At 34.8% G+C, this 20,516-nt stretch overlaps 2 protein-coding genes and 1 pseudogene across 2 annotated transcripts; 2 read left to right on the top strand and 1 right to left on the bottom strand.

Annotated features, from left to right (window-relative positions):
• The first annotated feature begins 8,040 nt into the window (after nt 1-8,040).
• LOC100815287 (putative pentatricopeptide repeat-containing protein At1g17630) lies at nt 8,041-9,765 on the top strand. Its single transcript, XM_003547589.4, has one exon. It carries the CDS (start codon nt 8,041-8,043, stop codon nt 9,763-9,765), a length of 1,725 nt encoding a protein of 574 aa, XP_003547637.2.
• Nucleotides 9,766-9,967: 202 nt separating this feature from the next.
• Nucleotides 9,968-10,780, top strand: LOC100815817 (uncharacterized; annotated as a pseudogene).
• A 6,604-nt stretch (nt 10,781-17,384) lies between these two features.
• LOC100527817 (uncharacterized) lies at nt 17,385-19,114 on the bottom strand. Its single transcript, XM_003547590.4, has one exon. The coding sequence runs from the start codon at nt 18,804-18,806 to the stop codon at nt 17,676-17,678; it is 1,131 nt and encodes a 376-aa protein (XP_003547638.1). The 5' UTR covers nt 18,807-19,114; the 3' UTR covers nt 17,385-17,675.
• Nucleotides 19,115-20,516: the final 1,402 nt, after the last annotated feature.

The following is a 20,516-nucleotide window of genomic DNA, read 5'->3' on the forward strand; positions in this document are numbered from 1 at the left end:
TAAATATTATTTTTTATTATTAAAAAATAATTTTTTACAATTTCTTGCATAAATTATATATTTTATTCTTAAGAAATTTTTTGTCACATTACTCTAATAAAAAAGAAACGATAAAAAATAATTTCTTCACTTAACAAAACCTTAAAAAAATCTCATTCAAAATACTCTAACTAATGTTATTGTAATATTGATTAAAAACTTAAAAAAGGAAAATATTTATAATATAAACCATAAGAGAATATAAAAAAGTTACGTGTCTCGATATAAATCTTTTTTTATTTTAATCTCTTAATCAATGTATTACAGATACGGATTAATATTTATCTTCCTATTATTTCGAATATATATATATATATATATATATATATATATATATATATATATATATTGTTTAACAGAACCTTAATTATTAATATAATAAAATCTATAATCTATAGCAATAAAAAATTGTTATAATAACAAATAATTAAAACTGGTTGATATCACGTCTATTTTTTCTGTGCTTGCATGATTTAGTTTAATTTTTTATTTACTCTTATTCACATTTTATTTATATTGGTCCTGTGTACCGGGGGGAGATAACCTGGTATTTCAAGTGAGCAAACATAAAAAAAAAAATTATTAAGATGTATTTTAAAAATAATATATTAAACTGAATCATTATATTATAACAAGCATCGATTGTTTTCTTTGGCTTGAATAACTTTTTAATTTCTATAAAAATTATAACGTTTTATTTTTTATCTTTTTAATTTTTATATTTGTGTTCTTATTAAATATTTTATTTCAATTTTAATCATTTGCATTACATTAGGATTTACTATTAAGTGATGACCTATTTAATAGAGATAGGTTTATAAGTCTGATTTTCTTAGACCATTTTCAATGCATGCATACTATTTGGATTTAATGTTTTTGAAAAAAAAAACTTTGAATTTAATAACTATAACATCATATTTTACTCTTTTAGTTTTTATCACCAACCTCTCTTTGTTAAGAATTGAGGTAGAAATAGAATGACATGATTTTAATATGTATACTAATGGGGATTATATTTAGTAAGCAAAATAGTTGTGTAGGAGAAGAAAGACAAAATGATAGAAACTTGTAACATTTTTTATTTATTATGTTTATTTCACATAAGCACTCTATCTTATATAGAGTTGTACATCACAAGTTTAGTTAATAACTAACAAAACTAACCTATTTGAATTAACTATCTAACACCCTCCATTAATTCAAAGAGCCAAAACTCCTAATTCTTTTCTTAACTTCTTAGATCGCTTAGCTTTCATTGCTTTAGTAAGCACATCATTAGTTTGCAATTTTGTTGGACAATACACGATTTCAATTATTCCCTTATTCACTTGCTCCCATAGAAAATGAAATTTAGTTTCAATATATTTACTCCTACCATGAGAAACCGAGTTCTTTGCCATATTAATAGCAAACTTGTTATAAACTAATAGTTGCATAGGCTTTTTCTCATTAATCTTTATCTCCATTAGCAATGAATCAAGCCATATAGCTTGACATGCGGCAAATGACCCAACTATATATTCAGCCTCACAAGATGACAAAGCCATAACAGGTTGTTTCTTAGTACACCAAAGATTGGTGCTCCTAAAAACTTGAACAAGTTCCCTGAAGTGTTTTTCCTATCTACTTTATCACCACTTCAATCCAAGTCAGAATAGCCATGCAACTCCACTGCTTTCTATTCTTTATTACTAGGAACTAGCACACTATATTTCAGAGTTCCCTTTAAGTACTTGAATACTCTTTTGGCAATCTTTAAGTGAGACTTCCTCGGTTCAACCATAAATCTACTCACTAAACCAATTGCAAAGCAAATATCAGGTGCTATTGCATATGTACCTTAAAGAGCCAACTAATTGCTTGAACAATGTGGAATCAACCAACTTATCATCTTCATTTATATTGTCTAGCTTGATACTCACTTTTGCAGGAGTTGTTGCAGGGTTATAATCCGCCATATTGAACCTCTTTAGTACATCACTAACATACTTCTTTTGATGTAGAACAATTATTCTTGATGTTGTTACAAACTCCAAGCCTATGAAATATGCCAATCTACCCAAGTTTGACATTTCAAACTCAGTCATCATTAGTGGAGCCCAAAAAAATCCAACAAATCTCCTCCCTCACAACTATGTGGAGGTGACTGCCAAACCGACGATCTCATAACAAGCTTCAAACTTCATTGCATCCAGCCACTTTCTCTTTTCTTCACTTTCCATGGCTTTTCTAAAACACCCAGGCTCTCCATCATCTGTTAGGATCACATACTCATTAGTAGAATACCTCTTAAAAGGTTGTCTCTCCTTATTGGACCTCATGAGTTGAACTTGAGGTGGTTCGGTAGCATCATCAAGATTTTCATCTTATGACATGTCATGCTCATCTTCATCATCAGCAGTAGGAACATCAACCTCCTCTCCAAGTTGCTGGACACCAACATCATTTTGAATATCAGTATTCAGATTCTAAATAGGCGACTGAAGTGGTTCAAAATCAGTCACACCATTATCTTCCTTGGGTGTAGACTTCTCCACATTATTAATGTCTTCAATGGTTTGGTTTCCCATGAATTTCACATCACGGCTTCTAACAAGCTTCTTCTTAACAGGATCATAGAACCTGTAACCAAATTCATTCTCACCATAACAAATGAAGATACACTACCTTGACTTTGCATCCAACTTGGATCTCTCATCCTTTGGAACATGCACAAAAGCCTTGCAACCAAAAACTCTTAAGTGATCATACTTCACATTCTTGCCAAACCAAATTTTGTTCAGCACCTCACTATTCAAAGCAACAACAGGACTAAGATTGATAACATGCACTGCCATGTACATTGCCTCACCCCAAAAGTGCTTGGGTAACTTTGCTTTAGAGAGCATACATCTCACTCTCTCAATTAATGTCTTGTTCATCTTTTCTGCCAAACCATTCAGTTGAGGACTTTTAGGAGGAGTTTTCTCATGAGCAATGTCATGCTGCTTGCAGTAGACATCAAATGGTCCACAATACTCCCCATCATTGTCAGTATGAATGCATTTCAGCTTCTTGCCTGACTGCCTCTCAACTAAGACATGAAACTCCTTGAACATCTCAAGAACTTGGTCTTCCGTCTTCAAAGCATAGACCCAAAGTTTCCTGGAATAGTCATCAATGAAGGTAACAAAATAAAGTGTTACACTAAAGGATTTCACCTTCAAAGGGCCACAAAAACATCTGAATGCACCAATTCAAGCAACTTAGATTTTCTGGAGGGAGGATGCTTCTTGAAGGATACTCTGGTTTGTTTACCAACCATGCAATAGGAACATTTCTCTAAATTTGCATTCTTCAATCCTGGAAGCATATCCTTCTTGGCTAAACAATTCAGCCCATTCTCACTGATATGACTAAGCCTTCGGTGCCACAAAGAGGCAACCAAAGCTTTCATGCAATACAACTTTTAAATTTTCTCCCTCTTGGCCACAACCAAATCACCCTTGGTGAGTTTCCACTTTGCAGAACCAAAGTGGTTATCATAACCAACATCATCAAGTACCTGCACAAAGATCAAATTAAAGCGGACATCCGAAGCATGTTTCACTCCTCTAAGTAGCAACTACATTCCCATGTTGGTTTGCAAACAAACATCACCAACACCAATCACCTTGGACACGCCATCATTACCCATCTTCAAGACTCCAAAATCACCTGGAGTGTAAGATGTGAATAACTCCTTACTGGCTGTAACATACAGTGTAGCACCACTATCAATTATCCACATGCTCTCATTAGATACAAGATTAAGTGAGTCAAGGTCATGGAGAATAACAAGATCATCATTAGTAGCAGTAGTCACACGGTCATCATCATGATCCTTCTTGTCTTTACTCTCCTTCTTCCATAGAAAACAATTCCTCGGGATATGCCCTGTTTTGTGACAATAATGGCACTCAACATTCTTGTATGGAGACCTAGACTTGCTCCTGCTCTTGTCTCTATCACCCTTCATCTTCTTCTCTTGGCTTCTCCCCCTGTTTTCAGTAGCAAGCACTTCTGATTGAGAAGAAGTACCTTGCGCCTTTCTTCTCATCTCTTCATTAAGAGCACTAGTTTTTGCCATTTGCAAAGTAACAATACCATTAGGGGCAACACTAATCATGGAAACCCGAAATGTCTTCCACGAATCAGGTAAAGTTATTAATAGGAACAATCCCAACACATCATCATCAAAGTTGATACCTGCGACTAACAATTGATCGCAACATCCTTGAAATTCACTCAAGTGCTCAGTAAATGGAATTTTGTCCTTATACTTCAATTCAACAAAGTTCTTCAACAGGTACAATTTGTTGCTCCCTGATTTAGAAGCATACAAGGACTCTAGAGTTTGCCATATAGTTCCCACATGTGTCTCATGAGAAATAAGATTGTAAATAGGTTCATATGCAAAGTGTGTAATAAAACCACATACGCGTTCATGTTCAAAACCCCACTCTTCATTAGACATAGAATCTGGCTTCTGTGTTCTAAAGACTCGAAGATGCATATTCCTCACAAATAACAAGTCCTTCATCTTGCCCTTCCAAAAGTGATAGTTTGCTCCACTCAAGGATACCATCTTCATATGTGCCTCCATCGTTCAAGCAAGTAGAAAAACAACCCCTTAACCAAAGAGCTCTGATACCACTTTGATGGGGAAAATAAATCAATACAATAACAAACTCAATAACAGAGTAATAGGTAGCGAAAATAAATTTTCCCTAACTTGGAAAAACCTATGAAGAACACCAATAAAATATAGAGTGCAAAATAAAAATCAAGAACACACAAGAGACACAATTCATTTAACGTGAAAAACCCCTCAATGCAAGGGTAAAAACCATGAGTCGTTCAGACTAAAGAAATAACTCTACTATAATCAATAAAGGTACAAGAGAGTCTCTAACAAGTGTACTAAAACATGCTACAAACAGTCAAATCCAAATATGAACACCAATGTTTACAATAGAAAAACAAGAAGATGAAACCCAAAATGTATAATAGAGAATGTGAAACACTTATCTCCCTCTATAGATATCTTTTTGACAATCCAATAGGAAAATTTGAAGTATCACATGTGTAGAACCCATTGTCCAAAAATTAGCTCGATCCAATGGTGAACAAATCCGAAATTGCAATCTGAAAAACGTTATCTAGTGAGTGTGTGAAAATCACAATGATTTTTCCTCTCCTTTCTCTCTCAATGTTTTGTAACTATTTTTACCTCACAAATGAGTCTCTCTTTTTCACCCTAATCTAACCCCTCTCCACTTAAATAAGTGAGACAAAATGGGTCTTCTCATTTAGGTTTTTACTCCACATAGGAAGGGAGTTCAAAAAAACCCATCACATTTAAAGGACCATTCAAGAATTCAAATTTGCCATCAATTACTACTAGCTAAGGCAACAAACAACCTTATTGTCTCAAGCCTAGCCACTAGTGCAAAAACTTTTGTATAATCTACACCAGGCTTTTTCTTGAATTCTCTAACTCACCAATCTAGCTTTGTGTCTTGCAATAGACCCATTAGGATTTAGTTTTAGTTTAAACACCCATTTGACATCAATTGATTTCTTGTTCAAAGGTAATTCAACTAGCTCCTAAGTGTGGTTCCTCTCAATAGCCTTTAATTCTTCCATAATTGCTTTCTTCCAAACATATTCCTTCATGGCTTCTTCATGATCAATTGGTTCTGCATCTGCCAGTAAAGCAAAATGCACTAAATCACCTTCGGGTGTTACTTCAATTTCATGAAGCATTTCAAAGTTTGTATACTTGGCTGGAAACTCCCTGTCCCTTTGTGATTTTTGGTTCTAAGCCACATTAGATGTTGTATCTTTTTCATTTTGTACTAGAATTATTGAGTTCGGGTTGCTCATTTGGTTCTTCGAATCCCATGACTCAACCTCACTCACCATCACATCTCTACTCACTTCGATTTTTTGCTTTGCTGGATTGAAAAGTCTATATGCTCTAATGGCATGATAGCCAACTAGAATCATGACTTCACTCTTATCTTGCAATTTCTTTCTGTTTGCATCATTCTCATTTTTAAAACACAAAAAGCCCAAAATTCTCAAATGACTCATAGTTGTTTTCTACTAGTCTAATACTCATATGGCACCTTTTCTTTGAGCCTTTTAGTGGGACATCTATTGAGCAAATAGGCTGTTGTGGTAACTGCGTCACCCCAAAAGGAATGTGGCAAATTCTTCTGCTTCATCATGCTCTTAGCATGTTGAGTACAATTCCATTCCTTCTTTCTGCCAATCCATTGTGCCAAGGGGTGTAAGAAGTTATGACTTCATGTTAAATGTCAAACTTTTCACAAAATGACTCAAATTCCTTTGGTGTGTACTCCCCTCCTTCATCTGTTCTTAGAACCTTGATGAATTTGTCACTTTGTCTTTCAACTAGGGGTGTAAGTAGGTTGGGTTGGATCGAGTCTTATCTATTTTTTTAACTCAATCTAATTAAACTTAATTGGGTTGGATTAGATTAAGTTTATCTTTTTTTTTGTCAACCCAATCAAATTTTAATTGGATTGATTATCGGATTGAGCCATTAAAAAATTGTCATATTTAAGTCTTGGAAAAAAAATAAAAAAAACCATCAAATTCAAAAAATAATAAGATATTTTTTAAGAAAAATACTATTCATATGATAAACAATAATCATTAATAAAATTCAATAATCATAAAACATAACAAAATTTGTAAATCCAAGTACTACTAGTGTTTGAGTTTTTGCACCAATGAAATAGTTTGCTTATAAAAAAAAATGCAACATATAAGAAGATATAAAGTTATAATCAATTACCTATTACAAAATTAATTTTTTTTATTGATTTTACTCTTTTTTATCTTTTAATTAATTCTTTATAATTTTAAATTTTTTAAAAATTTATTAAGTCTTTTAAAATCCTATAAATTTATCAAATTCTTTTGAATCTCATGAATTTATATATTATAAATTCATGAAAATCTAAATTATAAAATTCTAATCATATAATTTTTTTAAAATCTTAAAAATCAATACATTCTTATAAAATATTTTAAAATACTAATCTAATACATTCTTCATAAATGTGTAGAATTACAAATGTAAAAAAAATGAAGAAACTAAAATAAAAAATTATATCAATACAATTACAAAAGTCATCGAAATCTAGCAAAAATAACCTCACTTCCACTCCAAACAATCAACACAGAATTCAGTATCTCACTCCAAAATGCAGCCCATAGCGGGAACCACAAAACAACCAACAACACTTTTGAATCCCATCTTCGCCACACCAGAATCACGCGCACCGAACAGCTACCCAGGCCTCAGCACCAGCACTGGATCTGCATCAAACAGAGAACGAAGAAGAAATCAGAAAAAAAAAACAGCTCAAACACCAACATCGAATGTGCATCAGAAAAAGCCAAGAGAAAAACGAAAAAGAGAAGGAAAAAAATGTAATCAGAATAGAAATAAAAAAAATCCGCTCCAAAGTCGCTCTCCTTCTCTATCAAAAACTCTTCTGCGCCGCACTCACTCCACCTTCTTCTTCCGATTCCCTGAAACCCCGTCTTGAAAGGTGACATTATTTAAAATCTTCATTCATGCTCAATGCAGCCTCTGAGCGCTTCCGCTCTCTCTTTTCACGATTTCAACCCATTTTTCTCATCTCCCACGTCCACAATGATGAACTCATTTACTCCTTCCACGCCTTTTTTCAACGCTGCTTCACTCTCCAACAAGCTCGTCAGCTTCACTCCCAATTGGTTCTCACCACCGCGCATCGTTTACCCTTCTTGGCCGCTAGGCTCATAGCCGTTTACGCCCGCTTTGCCTTTCTCTCTCACGCTCGCAAAGTCTTTGATGCAATCCCTCTTGAGTCACTCCACCATCTTCTTTTGTGGAACTCCATTATCAGAGCCAATGTCTCTCATGGGTACCATCAACACGCACTTGAGCTTTATGTTGAAATGCGAAAGCTTGGATTTTTGCCTGATGGTTTCACTCTTCCATTGGTAATACGGGCTTGCTCGTCTCTGGGTAGCTCTTATCTCTGCAGGATTGTCCATTGTCATGCTTTGCAAATGGGGTTTCGGAATCACCTTCATGTCGTGAATGAACTCGTGGGTATGTATGGGAAGCTTGGGCGAATGGAGGATGCACGCCAACTGTTTGACGGAATGTTTGTGAGAAGTATTGTCTCTTGGAATACTATGGTTTCAGGTTATGCCTTAAATCGTGATTCTCTTGGTGCTTCTAGGGTTTTTAAGCGGATGGAGTTGGAAGGTTTGCAGCCGAACTCTGTGACGTGGACCTCACTCTTGTCGAGCCATGCTAGATGTGGGCTTTATGATGAAACTCTTGAGTTGTTTAAGGTGATGAGGACAAGGGGAATTGAAATTGGTGCCGAAGCACTGGCTGTGGTGTTATCTGTGTGTGCTGATATGGCTGAAGTTGACTGGGGCAAAGAAATCCATGGGTATGTTGTTAAAGGTGGATATGAAGATTATTTGTTTGTGAAAAATGCACTAATAGGGACTTATGGGAAGCACCAACATATGGGGGATGCACATAAAGTATTTTTGGAAATCAAGAACAAGAACCTAGTGAGTTGGAATGCTTTGATATCGTCATATGCTGAATCTGGATTGTGTGACGAAGCCTATGCAGCATTTTTGCATATGGAGAAATCAGATTCAGATGACCATTCCCTGGTGAGGCCCAATGTGATAAGTTGGAGTGCAGTGATTAGTGGTTTTGCGTATAAGGGGCGTGGTGAGAAGTCACTAGAACTGTTTAGGCAAATGCAGCTTGCCAAAGTAATGGCCAATTGTGTGACAATTTCCAGCGTTTTATCAGTTTGTGCTGAGTTAGCAGCATTGAACCTTGGAAGGGAGCTCCATGGTTATGCCATTAGGAATATGATGAGTGACAATATTTTGGTGGGAAATGGTCTGATTAACATGTATATGAAGTGTGGGGATTTCAAGGAAGGACATTTAGTGTTTGATAACATTGAGGGTAGAGATTTAATCTCATGGAACTCTTTAATTGGTGGTTATGGAATGCATGGGCTTGGTGAGAATGCTTTGAGAACTTTTAATGAGATGATTAGAGCCAGAATGAAGCCAGACAACATCACTTTTGTTGCTATTCTATCTGCTTGCAGTCACGCTGGACTTGTTGCTGCTGGTCGTAACCTTTTTGATCAGATGGTCACAGAGTTTAGGATTGAACCCAATGTAGAGCACTACGCATGCATGGTTGATCTCCTTGGTCGTGCTGGACTTTTGAAAGAAGCAACTGATATTGTTCGAAACATGCCAATTGAACCTAATGAGTATGTTTGGGGAGCTCTTCTGAACTCATGCAGAATGTACAAAGATATGGACATTGTAGAAGAAACAGCTTCACAAATTCTAACCCTGAAGTCAAAAATAACTGGGAGCTTCATGCTGCTGTCAAATATTTATGCTGCAAATGGAAGATGGGATGACTCTGCAAGAGTGAGGGTGTCGGCAAGGACAAAAGGTCTAAAAAAAATACCTGGCCAGAGTTGGATTGAGGTGAGAAAGAAAGTTTACACATTTTCAGCAGGGAATTTAGTCCATTTCGGTCTGGAAGATATTTATGTGATCCTTGAAGAATTGAATCTTCACATGGCGAGTGAAAACTATAAACTTGATAGCCAATAAGAGCTCTTGTTGCAAACTGAGCCGAGAAGCTAGATATTATGTCATTCCATGACTTATTCCGTCAATTACTGGAAAATGCCACACTGAATCCGAGTTATTGAGAAAATTAAATAAAGAAAAATATTCTTGGATACCCCTGTGCTCTCTGCATCATAACACAGAGATTGGAGAAAGAAAGAATTTTTTTTGATATGATTGTTAATGTGATGTAACAGAAAGAAATGCAACAACTCAGCTTCCTTCCAATTTGACTGGGGTTAAGATTGCCGAATTGAGATTAAGGAGTGGCACCATGAGGAGAAGGGGGTTTCCCATTTACAACAAGTTTGAGATTCCCATAGGGGTCATTACCAAACCATATGTAAAGAGGCTGGTTTTGGTGAACCAATATTTAGGGAATTGGCCCATCAGCTACTACCCTTTGCACAATTACACATACTTGGCTCCAGTCCTGGGACTCATGGCTTCCAATGCCTCCAATTTGTCAGCTACTAATTTACCAATGCTCCATGTTAATTCCTGCTCTGGCTCCAGTCCCTATCAAGGTCAAGTTCCACCATGTCAAACTTCCTGCTCTGGGTGCTGTTGCAAAACGTGTTGGTTTGATTTGCAGGGTTCATCCAATTTCAGCATTGTAACAGGAGGTAACACTTGCTCCACCCACTCGCAGGGCCATTTTTTTACCGTTGCCGAGTCTTCTGCTCTTCCACCACCGGCTCCTTCTCAACCGCCGTCACCAGCAGCAGCTGCAGCAGTTGTTCCAAAGGAGAGCAAGAGTAGCAACAAGGTTGGGGTTATTGTGGGGTCTGTCTTGGGTGGACTTGTATTCTTAGTTTTGCTGAGTTTGCTGGTTTTGTGGCTGCTTAAGTACTAACAAAATAAGAAAATACAACAGATGGAAAGGGCTGCAGATTCTGGAGAAGCACTTAATATGGCCTCTGTTGGGGATACTAAAGCACCTGCTGCCACGGTTACTCGAACGCAGCCTACCCTTGAACATGAATATGCGCCCTGACACACTCATGTGCAAGCTCCGTTGCTGTATTCATAAATTCTTCAAACACCTCTTTTTGGTGGTTGTTTGCTTAGGCTCTTCTCTTCTCCTTGGTTTGTTTATGCTGGCGGTAAATGGTAATATAGTATAGATTTTTTGTGTAAAGTAAATCTGTTTATTATTATCCCTTTGTGATTCATTGTGGTGTGAATGTATGTACCAGCCCAAAGTGATTCTATATGTGATGAATTCAGTAGTTCCATTGACAAGGAATAAAAATGTAGGTCCTACTTTTGGGATTATTTTTACTGATCCTCTTTGCTCCTGTTTTGAAACTTGATAAATTGGTATGAATTGTTGGCTCACAAATGCCTGTTATTGCTCCTGCAAAAAGCATTCTTGGGAATTCATTGTGGGCTTCTTTTTGCCTTGTCTCTGCTTTTGTTGGCATTGTATTGCTAATAGTAGGATTTAGGTAGGATATAGAAAAGGGAACTTGATCATGAAGAAAGCAAATGGCTTAGAATTAGATTATTAAAGTAGTAACCGTGGCTGTGCTCATTGTATGTTCCTAGTCTCCAAATCATGTTTCCAAGCAAACAAGTGAGCAAAGTAACTCAAGATATGCTGCTGAGTGCTGGCCCTGGCAGCACATCAATCTTCATACTTTTGCTTGCAATGCTTTCCTATCCTCTATCCTTCAAAAGAACCACAAAGAAAGAAAGAAAGAACATCCTACCAACCATAAGTTGTGCATAAAACTAACTTGCACGACTTGCATAAGCAACCATCCATTGATTCATTTGTACTATGAATGATGATAACACTGAAACTAGTGCACATAATTGATGGACAAGAATGATTGATTTTCCTGCCCTTCTCAGGGTGTGAATGTTTGACTAGATAGACATATGGGGTCGGTTACATGGTTTCAGTTTTCAAGGATGAAATTCAGATGTGAAATGTAGTGTCCAAAATTGCAGCCCACCACTTAAGTTTTGATGTGTGCGGTAGAATGAACAGTGGATATCCGGTTTTGCCCTCTGAATGCCTAGATGACACATTGCACCGTATAATTGGTCCACACATCCAAGAAACTTGGGCTGGGTTCCTTTCACTTCATTCACTCGTTCTCCAACAAGCCTGTGCCGCGACGCGCTTCCCGCAGCAATGTGAAGCCTCTCTCTCCCCATCCCAGAACCCCTCCCTACGAACCCGACCCGTCTCCAGCTCCTCCAGTCTGCCATCGCCCTCTCCTCCGACAATCTCGCCACCGTGCAGATCATGGCTCTTAATATCAAAGTTTCTCAAGAACACTAAAAACCGAATAAACTAAAAACCAAACGGATTATAAAATTGAAAAATCGCAATTTTTTTATTGGATTGGGTAGGATTTCACATTTAATTTTAGAAACTAATCAAAATTAAACTTATACATGTACATATGTTTTTATTTATAAATTTGTAATATTACTCATTTTTATTTTTATTTCTTCTATATTTATAAAATATATATGAAAAATATATTTAACTAAAGATATTTTTACTAGTTAAAATATGAAATATTCTATTATTAGTTATATAATGACATATAAATAAAATATTTGATATTTTGAATTATTTTTTATTATATATTTTATTTTTATCTAATATTTTCTAAAAAGTTAAAAGTAGGATTAAGATTAAAAACATATCTAATTCAAACTATTTTAAATTGAATTGAATTAGATTAAAAGTTTAAATTAAATTGATTGAATAATAAATTAATAAAACCAAAATGATTGGGTCTGATGGTTTTTTTCTTCAAAATCATCAAATTCAATCTGCAAACACTCCTAGATGTGATCGTGAGCATGTCTCCTTGAAAAGAAAAAAGAAAAACAAAGATGAGTTTGATATGACTGGAAGCTGTGAATCATAGCAGCCAACGCTTAGTATTACATCCTCATACCCGAGTCTCTATTTATTCTATTATATACCCTCTTCTTACAATTTATAGGTTGATGGAGCAGTACAGAAGGCAACATTCTTTAGTTGTGTGCAGTTAATATATGAGTGATTTGGTGTCTATGGTCACAGAAATTCTAGAATTTTCAATGATATTGTTTTGCTATTACTCTCTCTATAGGATAAGTTCCTAATAGCCTCTTTATGTTGCTTAGCTAGTGGCTGTTTTAGAATGGGTTCTTTGTTGGATATTTAGAGGGATTGCCTAGATTATTCTCTTTCATGTGATATCTTTTACGTAGCTTCTTTGTTTTGTTTAGTGGTTTCTTACTTTCTTTAGTTGTTCATATACTTTTGCTCTTTTACTCTTTGATATATTTTTTTTCTTTTTATCAAAAAAAAGAACTTGTGATTTCGACAACTTTCGACAACTAAAAGGACAATTGACATCTGTACATTTTTTCATGCTCAGGGTAACATCACTAACATGTGTCTGTGAGCTTTTTTCCGAAGAAAGCTAACAGGTACCTTGAGCTTGAGGTTTGATTTTCTTTTGTCAAATTAAACTCAATTCTCTTGTAGTTTCAACCTTTCTCAATTTGGTTAAGTTACAAACGTTAGCCTTCTATTTGGCACGATAGCTTAACATTTTATCACCCCTAACTTTTGTTTTTTACGGGGGTAATATATGTAAAAAAAAAAAAAAAAACCTCTAGCGAGTAAGGGGTGAGTGACACAAAACAAAAATGCAGGGGTAATCAGAAAGTGGGTGAACCTACATGTGGATAAAATGTAATTTATCCTTTTCTTTACGCATAAAATTATAGAATAGAAATCATAACTTCTCTTGTGTTGGAAAATGTAGGTTGTTTTATCAGTGTGGTTGTGAAGGAAATGTTTTGTTTTTCTGATGCTCCAGCTTTTCCAAGGAAGCAGAATGGATCAATCACTACAATTGGACTTAGATATGTTTCTTGCCTTTTAGAATTTTGAAGGACTTTTGTGATTGAGAATAGAACTCGATATTGATGGTTTATGAATAATTAGACAAGCCAATCCATACTTCGCGAAAATTGGAAAGAAAATGAGAAGGATTGTGCCCTATTTTTCATTATCTTTTCAACAAAACAAAACAAATCCTTGCCTCCACTCAGCTGTGTGTATTTCTAATATGCATCTTGTCTTGAAATCAATTTTGCGTCACGAGGTTTAAGCTATTCTGCATAAATGTCAAGATGCTCTGATGCAGCTTGAGGTTATGCTGACCCGTCCTATTCATTTGTTTGGTTATTAGGCACAAACAATATTGAGTAATGCAATATATTATGACCCCTAGCCAGTTTTGCATGCAAATTTTGTGAAGTTTGTCTTTCAAATTGTCTATTACATCAATCGGCTTTTTTTTCTTTCAAATGTCATTAAGTAAAAATGTACTAAATAATTAGGTGATATGGTGGAAAGAGATTATAAAAATTAAATATATTCACATCAGGAGGACATTGAAGGGAGGATGGAGTGTCCCAAGACTCAGAGGCTCCACTATGCTCCATCCCAGCTATGCCTTAACCATTAACTTGAGGTGAAGCTTGAAGTTCATCTCTATTTATATGAAGTGTTTTCTCGACAACTCTTTACATGTGTTCTCATAATATTGATTCTCAAAAGACCCGTGTTTATATATGATCATGTTGATTCGGTATGTGGTATGAGTGCATTGTTGCATTTATGTGTCATGTCAGAAATGCGATGTCTCACTTAGTTTGTTCCTAGACTTAGTCATAACTTGGTCGGCCCTTGAGATGAGTCGGTCAATCGTTAGAGATGAGTCGGTGTCTAGAGATGATAGAGTCTTTAATATGTTATATTCTCATAACATAAAGAATGCAAAGTATAAGTACTTAAAAGAATTATTTTAGAAAAAATATATATTTGTTGATATTTTAATATTATTAACTAAATTAAATAAATTCACTAATTCTTGTGAAGCAGTTAAAAACAAGTCTTATAAATAGGACTAAAGATAGGAATAACTATAGTATTAGTGACATAAAATGTAGTTTGGTTACTTGGAGAAAAGGTTAGATACTATTTGGTTTGAAAAAATATTTCTTTGTTTTCTTATTTTGTTGTAAAAAAATTATTTGTAAAAGTTTATATAAGAAATAATGAAAATAAATTATTTTTTCACTTTTTTATACAAATATTTTAATATAAGAAATACAGTTAAAATAAGGTGTCCTTTTTGTATTTAAAAGTGGAAACATAAAATATTTAGTTTTCACACCAAATGACCCCTTAGGAACTTTCACGTTTGAAAAAAAAATATTTTTTTTAGAAATTTTGCATTTGTATCTTTAATTATAAAGTGACACTTTTTTTAATATTTATATAGATAACAATGAAAATAAATTCCAAACATAAGAAATAAAGTAAAATATGATAACATTTTTTAGTCAAAGATAAAAAAATAGAAAATATTTTTTAAAAAATTAAATAATCCCTTAAGTTTTGCAATATACTAGGTAGCTTCAAAGTTTGGCCAATTGAGTGGGCAAAAAGTGAAAAGGTGTAAATTGTGGTGGAAATTAAAATTGTCTTTCCATTATATGTATCTTGTATGCCTTTGAAGAAGGGTCGACAATTCAGTTTGGGTAGCGGTATGGAGTTGTGGCTTCCAGGGACCAAAGAACACAGTAATAAAACAATAAATTCATAATATGTATGCAAACTTCCCTAGGGCTAGCTTTGCAACAAGACACAACTTAATAATTGAGTTTTAAACTGATTTTTTTGGCGTCGGTGCTGCTGAGCTGTGGACGTCATTCTTTCTCCACTCATCTTATCTCATCCAGCCATTTAGAGACATGCCTCTTCTTTGATTCCTTTGGATGCTAATAATATAAATTATATTTTGAGTATCAACTGGTGGAAAAGAAGAAGAAAAAAACGTGTAATAATATTAGTTATGTTATTTGAAAGAGAAAAAAAAATCAATGATTCTTTAGGGGACTTTTTTTTTTATCGTTAACGATTAGTTTGTTGTTGGCAAGAGGGATTCAACCAATCTTATATATTTTTTTTTCATGCGACTAAAATATAACCTAAATTTTATAAGCTTTTATTAGCGGATTTTGGTCGCTTCAGGTTCAGGGTAGAGTTAAAGCAATTCAGGTTACCTTTTATCAGTTTTATTTAAGGCGAACGAATGTTTTAACAATTTTAGAAAATTAACATGGGAAAAAGAGTTTCTCATCGGTAAAATATAAAAAATTGATGAAAATATAAATTTGTGAATAAACAAGAATAAAATTTTCTCATTTTTATAGCTGAAGTAAAACTTTCATGTAGTAACTGACTTTAAAGTTACTAAAATGTTCATGATAATTCATTATAAGCACAATAGTTATAGGAAAATGAAACATTCATCAATTTTTTTTAGGAATCCTATTCATGAATTCTCAACAAAGTGTTTTAGAGGGTGGTACTTAAACCGGGAAAGATAGAAAAATATTGTTGTTTATCAAGAAAATGTATGTTGTAATATTTTTTTTTTTGAAAACTATAATAATATAAATAAATTTAAGAGTTTAATGGTAATATATTAACTATATAAAATTACATTATTGTTCAATCATAATTCACCATTAATATAATTTTTTAAGTAATTATTATAAAAGTCAACAAATTTAACTTACATAATATAGAATATAGGTTATAATTGGATGATAATGCAAATGATAGTGCAAATTTTTTTACCATGTTAGTATATACTCTTTTTTCTCTAAATTTAATGCCTAAAAATACTACTAATATATTTATCCTTTTCAAAACTTAAAGAAAGGGTCCTGATGTTTGGACATGCGTTGTCCTGACGGCTTCTAAGCTTAAAGTCATAGCAAACTAATTGGATTCGTTGGCCATGCGCTGTCCCGAATTTTACGACAATAAAATGTCAATCTGAAAAGGGAAGAAGATATCGTGATAGGAGAGCATTTGGCTGCAATTTTGGACATTAAGTTTGATCACATCTGAATATCAATCCTTGAAAAGTGAAAACTGAAAAACCGAGTAACCGACCCCATATATGTATCTAGTCAAACATTCACACCCTGAGAAGGGCAGGAAAATCAATCATTCTTGTCCATCAATTATGTGCACCTAGTTTCAGTGTTATCATCGTTCCTGGAACAAATGAATCAATGGATGGTTGCTTATGCAAGTCGTGTAAGTTAGTTTTATGCACAACTTATGGTTGGTTGGATGTTCTTTCTGTGTGGTTCTTTTGAAGGATAGGGGAGAGGAAAGCATTGCAAGCAAAAGTATGAAGATTCATGTGCTGCAAGGACTACCACTCAGCAGCATATCTTGAGTTACTTTGCTCACTTGTTTGCTTGGAAACATAATTAGGAGACCAGGAACATACAATGAACACAGCCACAGTTACAACTTGAATAATCTAATTCTAAGCCATTTGCTTTCTTCATGATCAAGTTCCCTTTTCTATATCCTACCTAAATCCTATTATTAGCAATTCAATGCCAACAAAAGCAGAGACAAGGCAAAAAGAAGCCCACAATGAATTCCCAAGAGTGCTTTTTGCAGGAGCAATAAAAGGCATTTGTGAGCCAACCATTCATACCAATTTATCAAGTTTCAAAACAGGAGCAAAGAGGATCAGTAAAAATAATCCCAAAAGTAGGATCTACATTTTTATTTCTTGTCAATGGAACAACTGAATTCATCACATATAGAATCACTTTGGGCTGGTACATACATTCACACCACAATGAATCACAAAGGAGATAATAATAAACAGATTTACTTTACACAAAAATCTATACTATATTACCATTTACCACCAGTATAAACTAACCAAGGGGAAGAAAAGAGCCTAAGCAAACAACCACCAAAAAGAGGTGTTTGAAGAATTTATGAATACAGCAACGGAGCTTGCACATATGAGTGTGTGTCAGGGCGCATATTCGTGTTCAAGGGTAGGCTGGGTTCGAGTAACCGTGGCAGCAGGTGCTTTAGTATCCCCAACAGAGGCCATATGAAGCGCTTCTCCGGCATCTGCAGCCCTTTCCATCTGTTGTATTTTCTTTTTTTGTTTGTACTTAAGCAGCCACAAAACCAGCAAACTCAGCAAAACTAAGAATGCAAATCCACCCAAGACAGACCCCACAATAACCCCAACCTTGTTGCTACTCTTGCTCTCCTTTGGAACAACTGCTGCTGGTGGTGGTGGTGGTGACGGCGGTTGAGAAGGAGCCGGTGGTGGAAGAGCAGAAGACTCGGCGACAATAGAAAAATGGCCCTGCGAGGAGGTGGAGCAAGTGTTGCCTCCTGTTACATTGCTGAAATTGGAAGAACCCTGCAAATCAAACCAAACACATTTTGGAACAGCACCCAGAGGAGGAACTTTGACATGGAGGAACTTGACCTTGATAGGGTCACCAGAGGCATTAACATTGAGCGTTGGTAAATTAGTAGCTGACAAATTGGAGGCATTGTAAACCAAGAGTCCCAGGACAGGAGCCAAGTAAGTGTAATTGGGCAGAGGGTAGTAGCTGTTGGACCAATTCCCCAAATTTTGGTACACCAAAACCAGCCTCTTCACATATGGTTTGGCAATGACCCCTATGGGAATCTCAAACTCGTTGTAACTGGGAAACCCCTTTCTCCTCATGCTGCCACTCCTTAATCTCAATGCGGAAATCTTAACCCCGGTCAAATTGGAAGGAAGCTGAGTTGCTGTTGCGTTGTAAATGGTACCTGTTCTGGGTTTGACCAAAGCCTTGAAGGCATATTCTTGCAGAATTGCGTCAAGGGACCTGGCTTGGCTAGACTGAGCACTGGCATGAGGAGCAGAAAAGCATAGAAGAAGAAGCAGCAGCAGAAGAAGATGAAGCCTCATGGAGAATAATAATAATAAAGTTGTGAGTTGTTGGGTTATATTGAGAACAAGGGGTATAAAGAGCAATATTCTAAAGAAGAAGCAGCTTTGAATTGAACCGTTGCAAGTAATGGGAAAAGGCAAGGGCAGCACTGGGGAATCTCCAAAAAGGGGCTGAAGAAGAATTGAAAGCCCTAAATCCATTTATTCGGGGGAGGAAGGCACCCAGTTGCAGACAATATCTTCATCAGAGTCCTCCATTACTGCATTTTGGTTGGGATCATGCGGGAAGAAGGAGATAAGTAAGTTGAGGTCCACTTGAGGAGACACCACAACAAAAGCAGAAAGCAGCGTGACTGTTTTTGTGGCCCGTGCCAAAACAAAAACACCAATCCTACATTGTTCTATTCTATATCTAAATTGCTCCTAAAATGCAACCATCGCCCCCCTTCCCCTTCCATTCAATCCCCTTTCTTCTTCTCTCTCAACAAACCTTTTCACATCATTCAATATTCTCTTGATGACTATATAATACTTTATTTTATTTTTCGGTGAGGTAATCTTTCTTAAGTCCAGTCAGATTATTATTATTCTTTTTTTCTTAGGTCAGAGACTCATTACCATCAACATATTAGATAAATTTATTATCCGCAATAAAACTTTGTATTAAGTATTTTTGAATATATTTAAGACTTAAATTCCTCCACGTAATTGATGTTTTTTAATTTTATTTTATATAATAATGTTATTTGATTGAATATAGGTGTACTTTTAATAATAATACATTAAAATTTAATTTTTATGTTAACTAAAATAAATAATTAAAAAAACACAGTCTTATCTCGGAAACTCGTATGAAGGGTTCTATTATTAGTTAAGCTTACGTATAGATGACAACTTAGTTTCATTGAGTTCTGTTTATGAAAATAAATAAAAAGTCCATTTTTATTTTGGTAATAGAAAAACTCAAAGTCCGGTTTGAATTTGCGTTATGTCTTTTTTTGTTTTTTGTTTTTTTAATTTTTTACTTAGCCAAAAAAGAATTAGCGCTTTACGATTAGATAGACTGAATTGACTTAAACTCAATTAAAGAAAAGCCCTGAATAAGTTGGATTAAAATTTAATGTCCTTATTTTCAATATGTTTATCACGAATTTGTTACATATTGAAAAAAAAAATGATTTTATGAAAAATTATTTAAAATAACTTTCGATTTTGATCCAATTTTATATTATTTTAGCTTTTGATTATTTTAAAAAATTAAAACAAATATATTTAAAAAATGATTTGTTTATTGAACAAAAAAATCCTTAATCAAGTCTGCGAAAGAAGTAAGAACATAAATAATGGACAATAAGAACTAATACTAGGAGAAAACAAATACAGTTACCGGTAGGGGAAAGAGAATAAAGAAAAAAAAACTTGTTAAAGAAATTCACGCATACATGACTGATGACTCGTCACCAAAAAGAAAAGAATATAAATAAATAAATAAAGGCACACACTCTGTATGAGTGAGTCTTTTTACACGTATGACCCTACTTATTTTACATATATACCAAATTGTTCTGTCCCGAAACCAAGTGGCTCCAAATTTAATGTGATGGTAGTTGGTTTTGTTTCCTTCGTTCGTTGGAGTGCAGCGCAGAAACACTCGTGAATCAATTCAATTCATTGAAGATGTACCAATATCTGCCTACTAAAAATAGAAGCAAGTGCATTCATCATTCATGAATTTAATCTTATGCAACAATAATGAAAAGAATGTTTATCCGTATTTTGGATATAACATGCGAGGATATTGAAGTTACGGTCATTAAAATCCAATAATCTCCATGAATTCTTTTTGGACCTTAACCTCAATCTCAATGAAAATCTAAAATGATGTACAGCTCAGTTCAGCGAGCAGTGATG

Source organism: Glycine max, chromosome 16 (assembly GCF_000004515.6).
Source record: "Glycine max cultivar Williams 82 chromosome 16, Glycine_max_v4.0, whole genome shotgun sequence".
NCBI classification, from domain to species: Eukaryota; Viridiplantae; Streptophyta; class Magnoliopsida; order Fabales; family Fabaceae; genus Glycine; species Glycine max.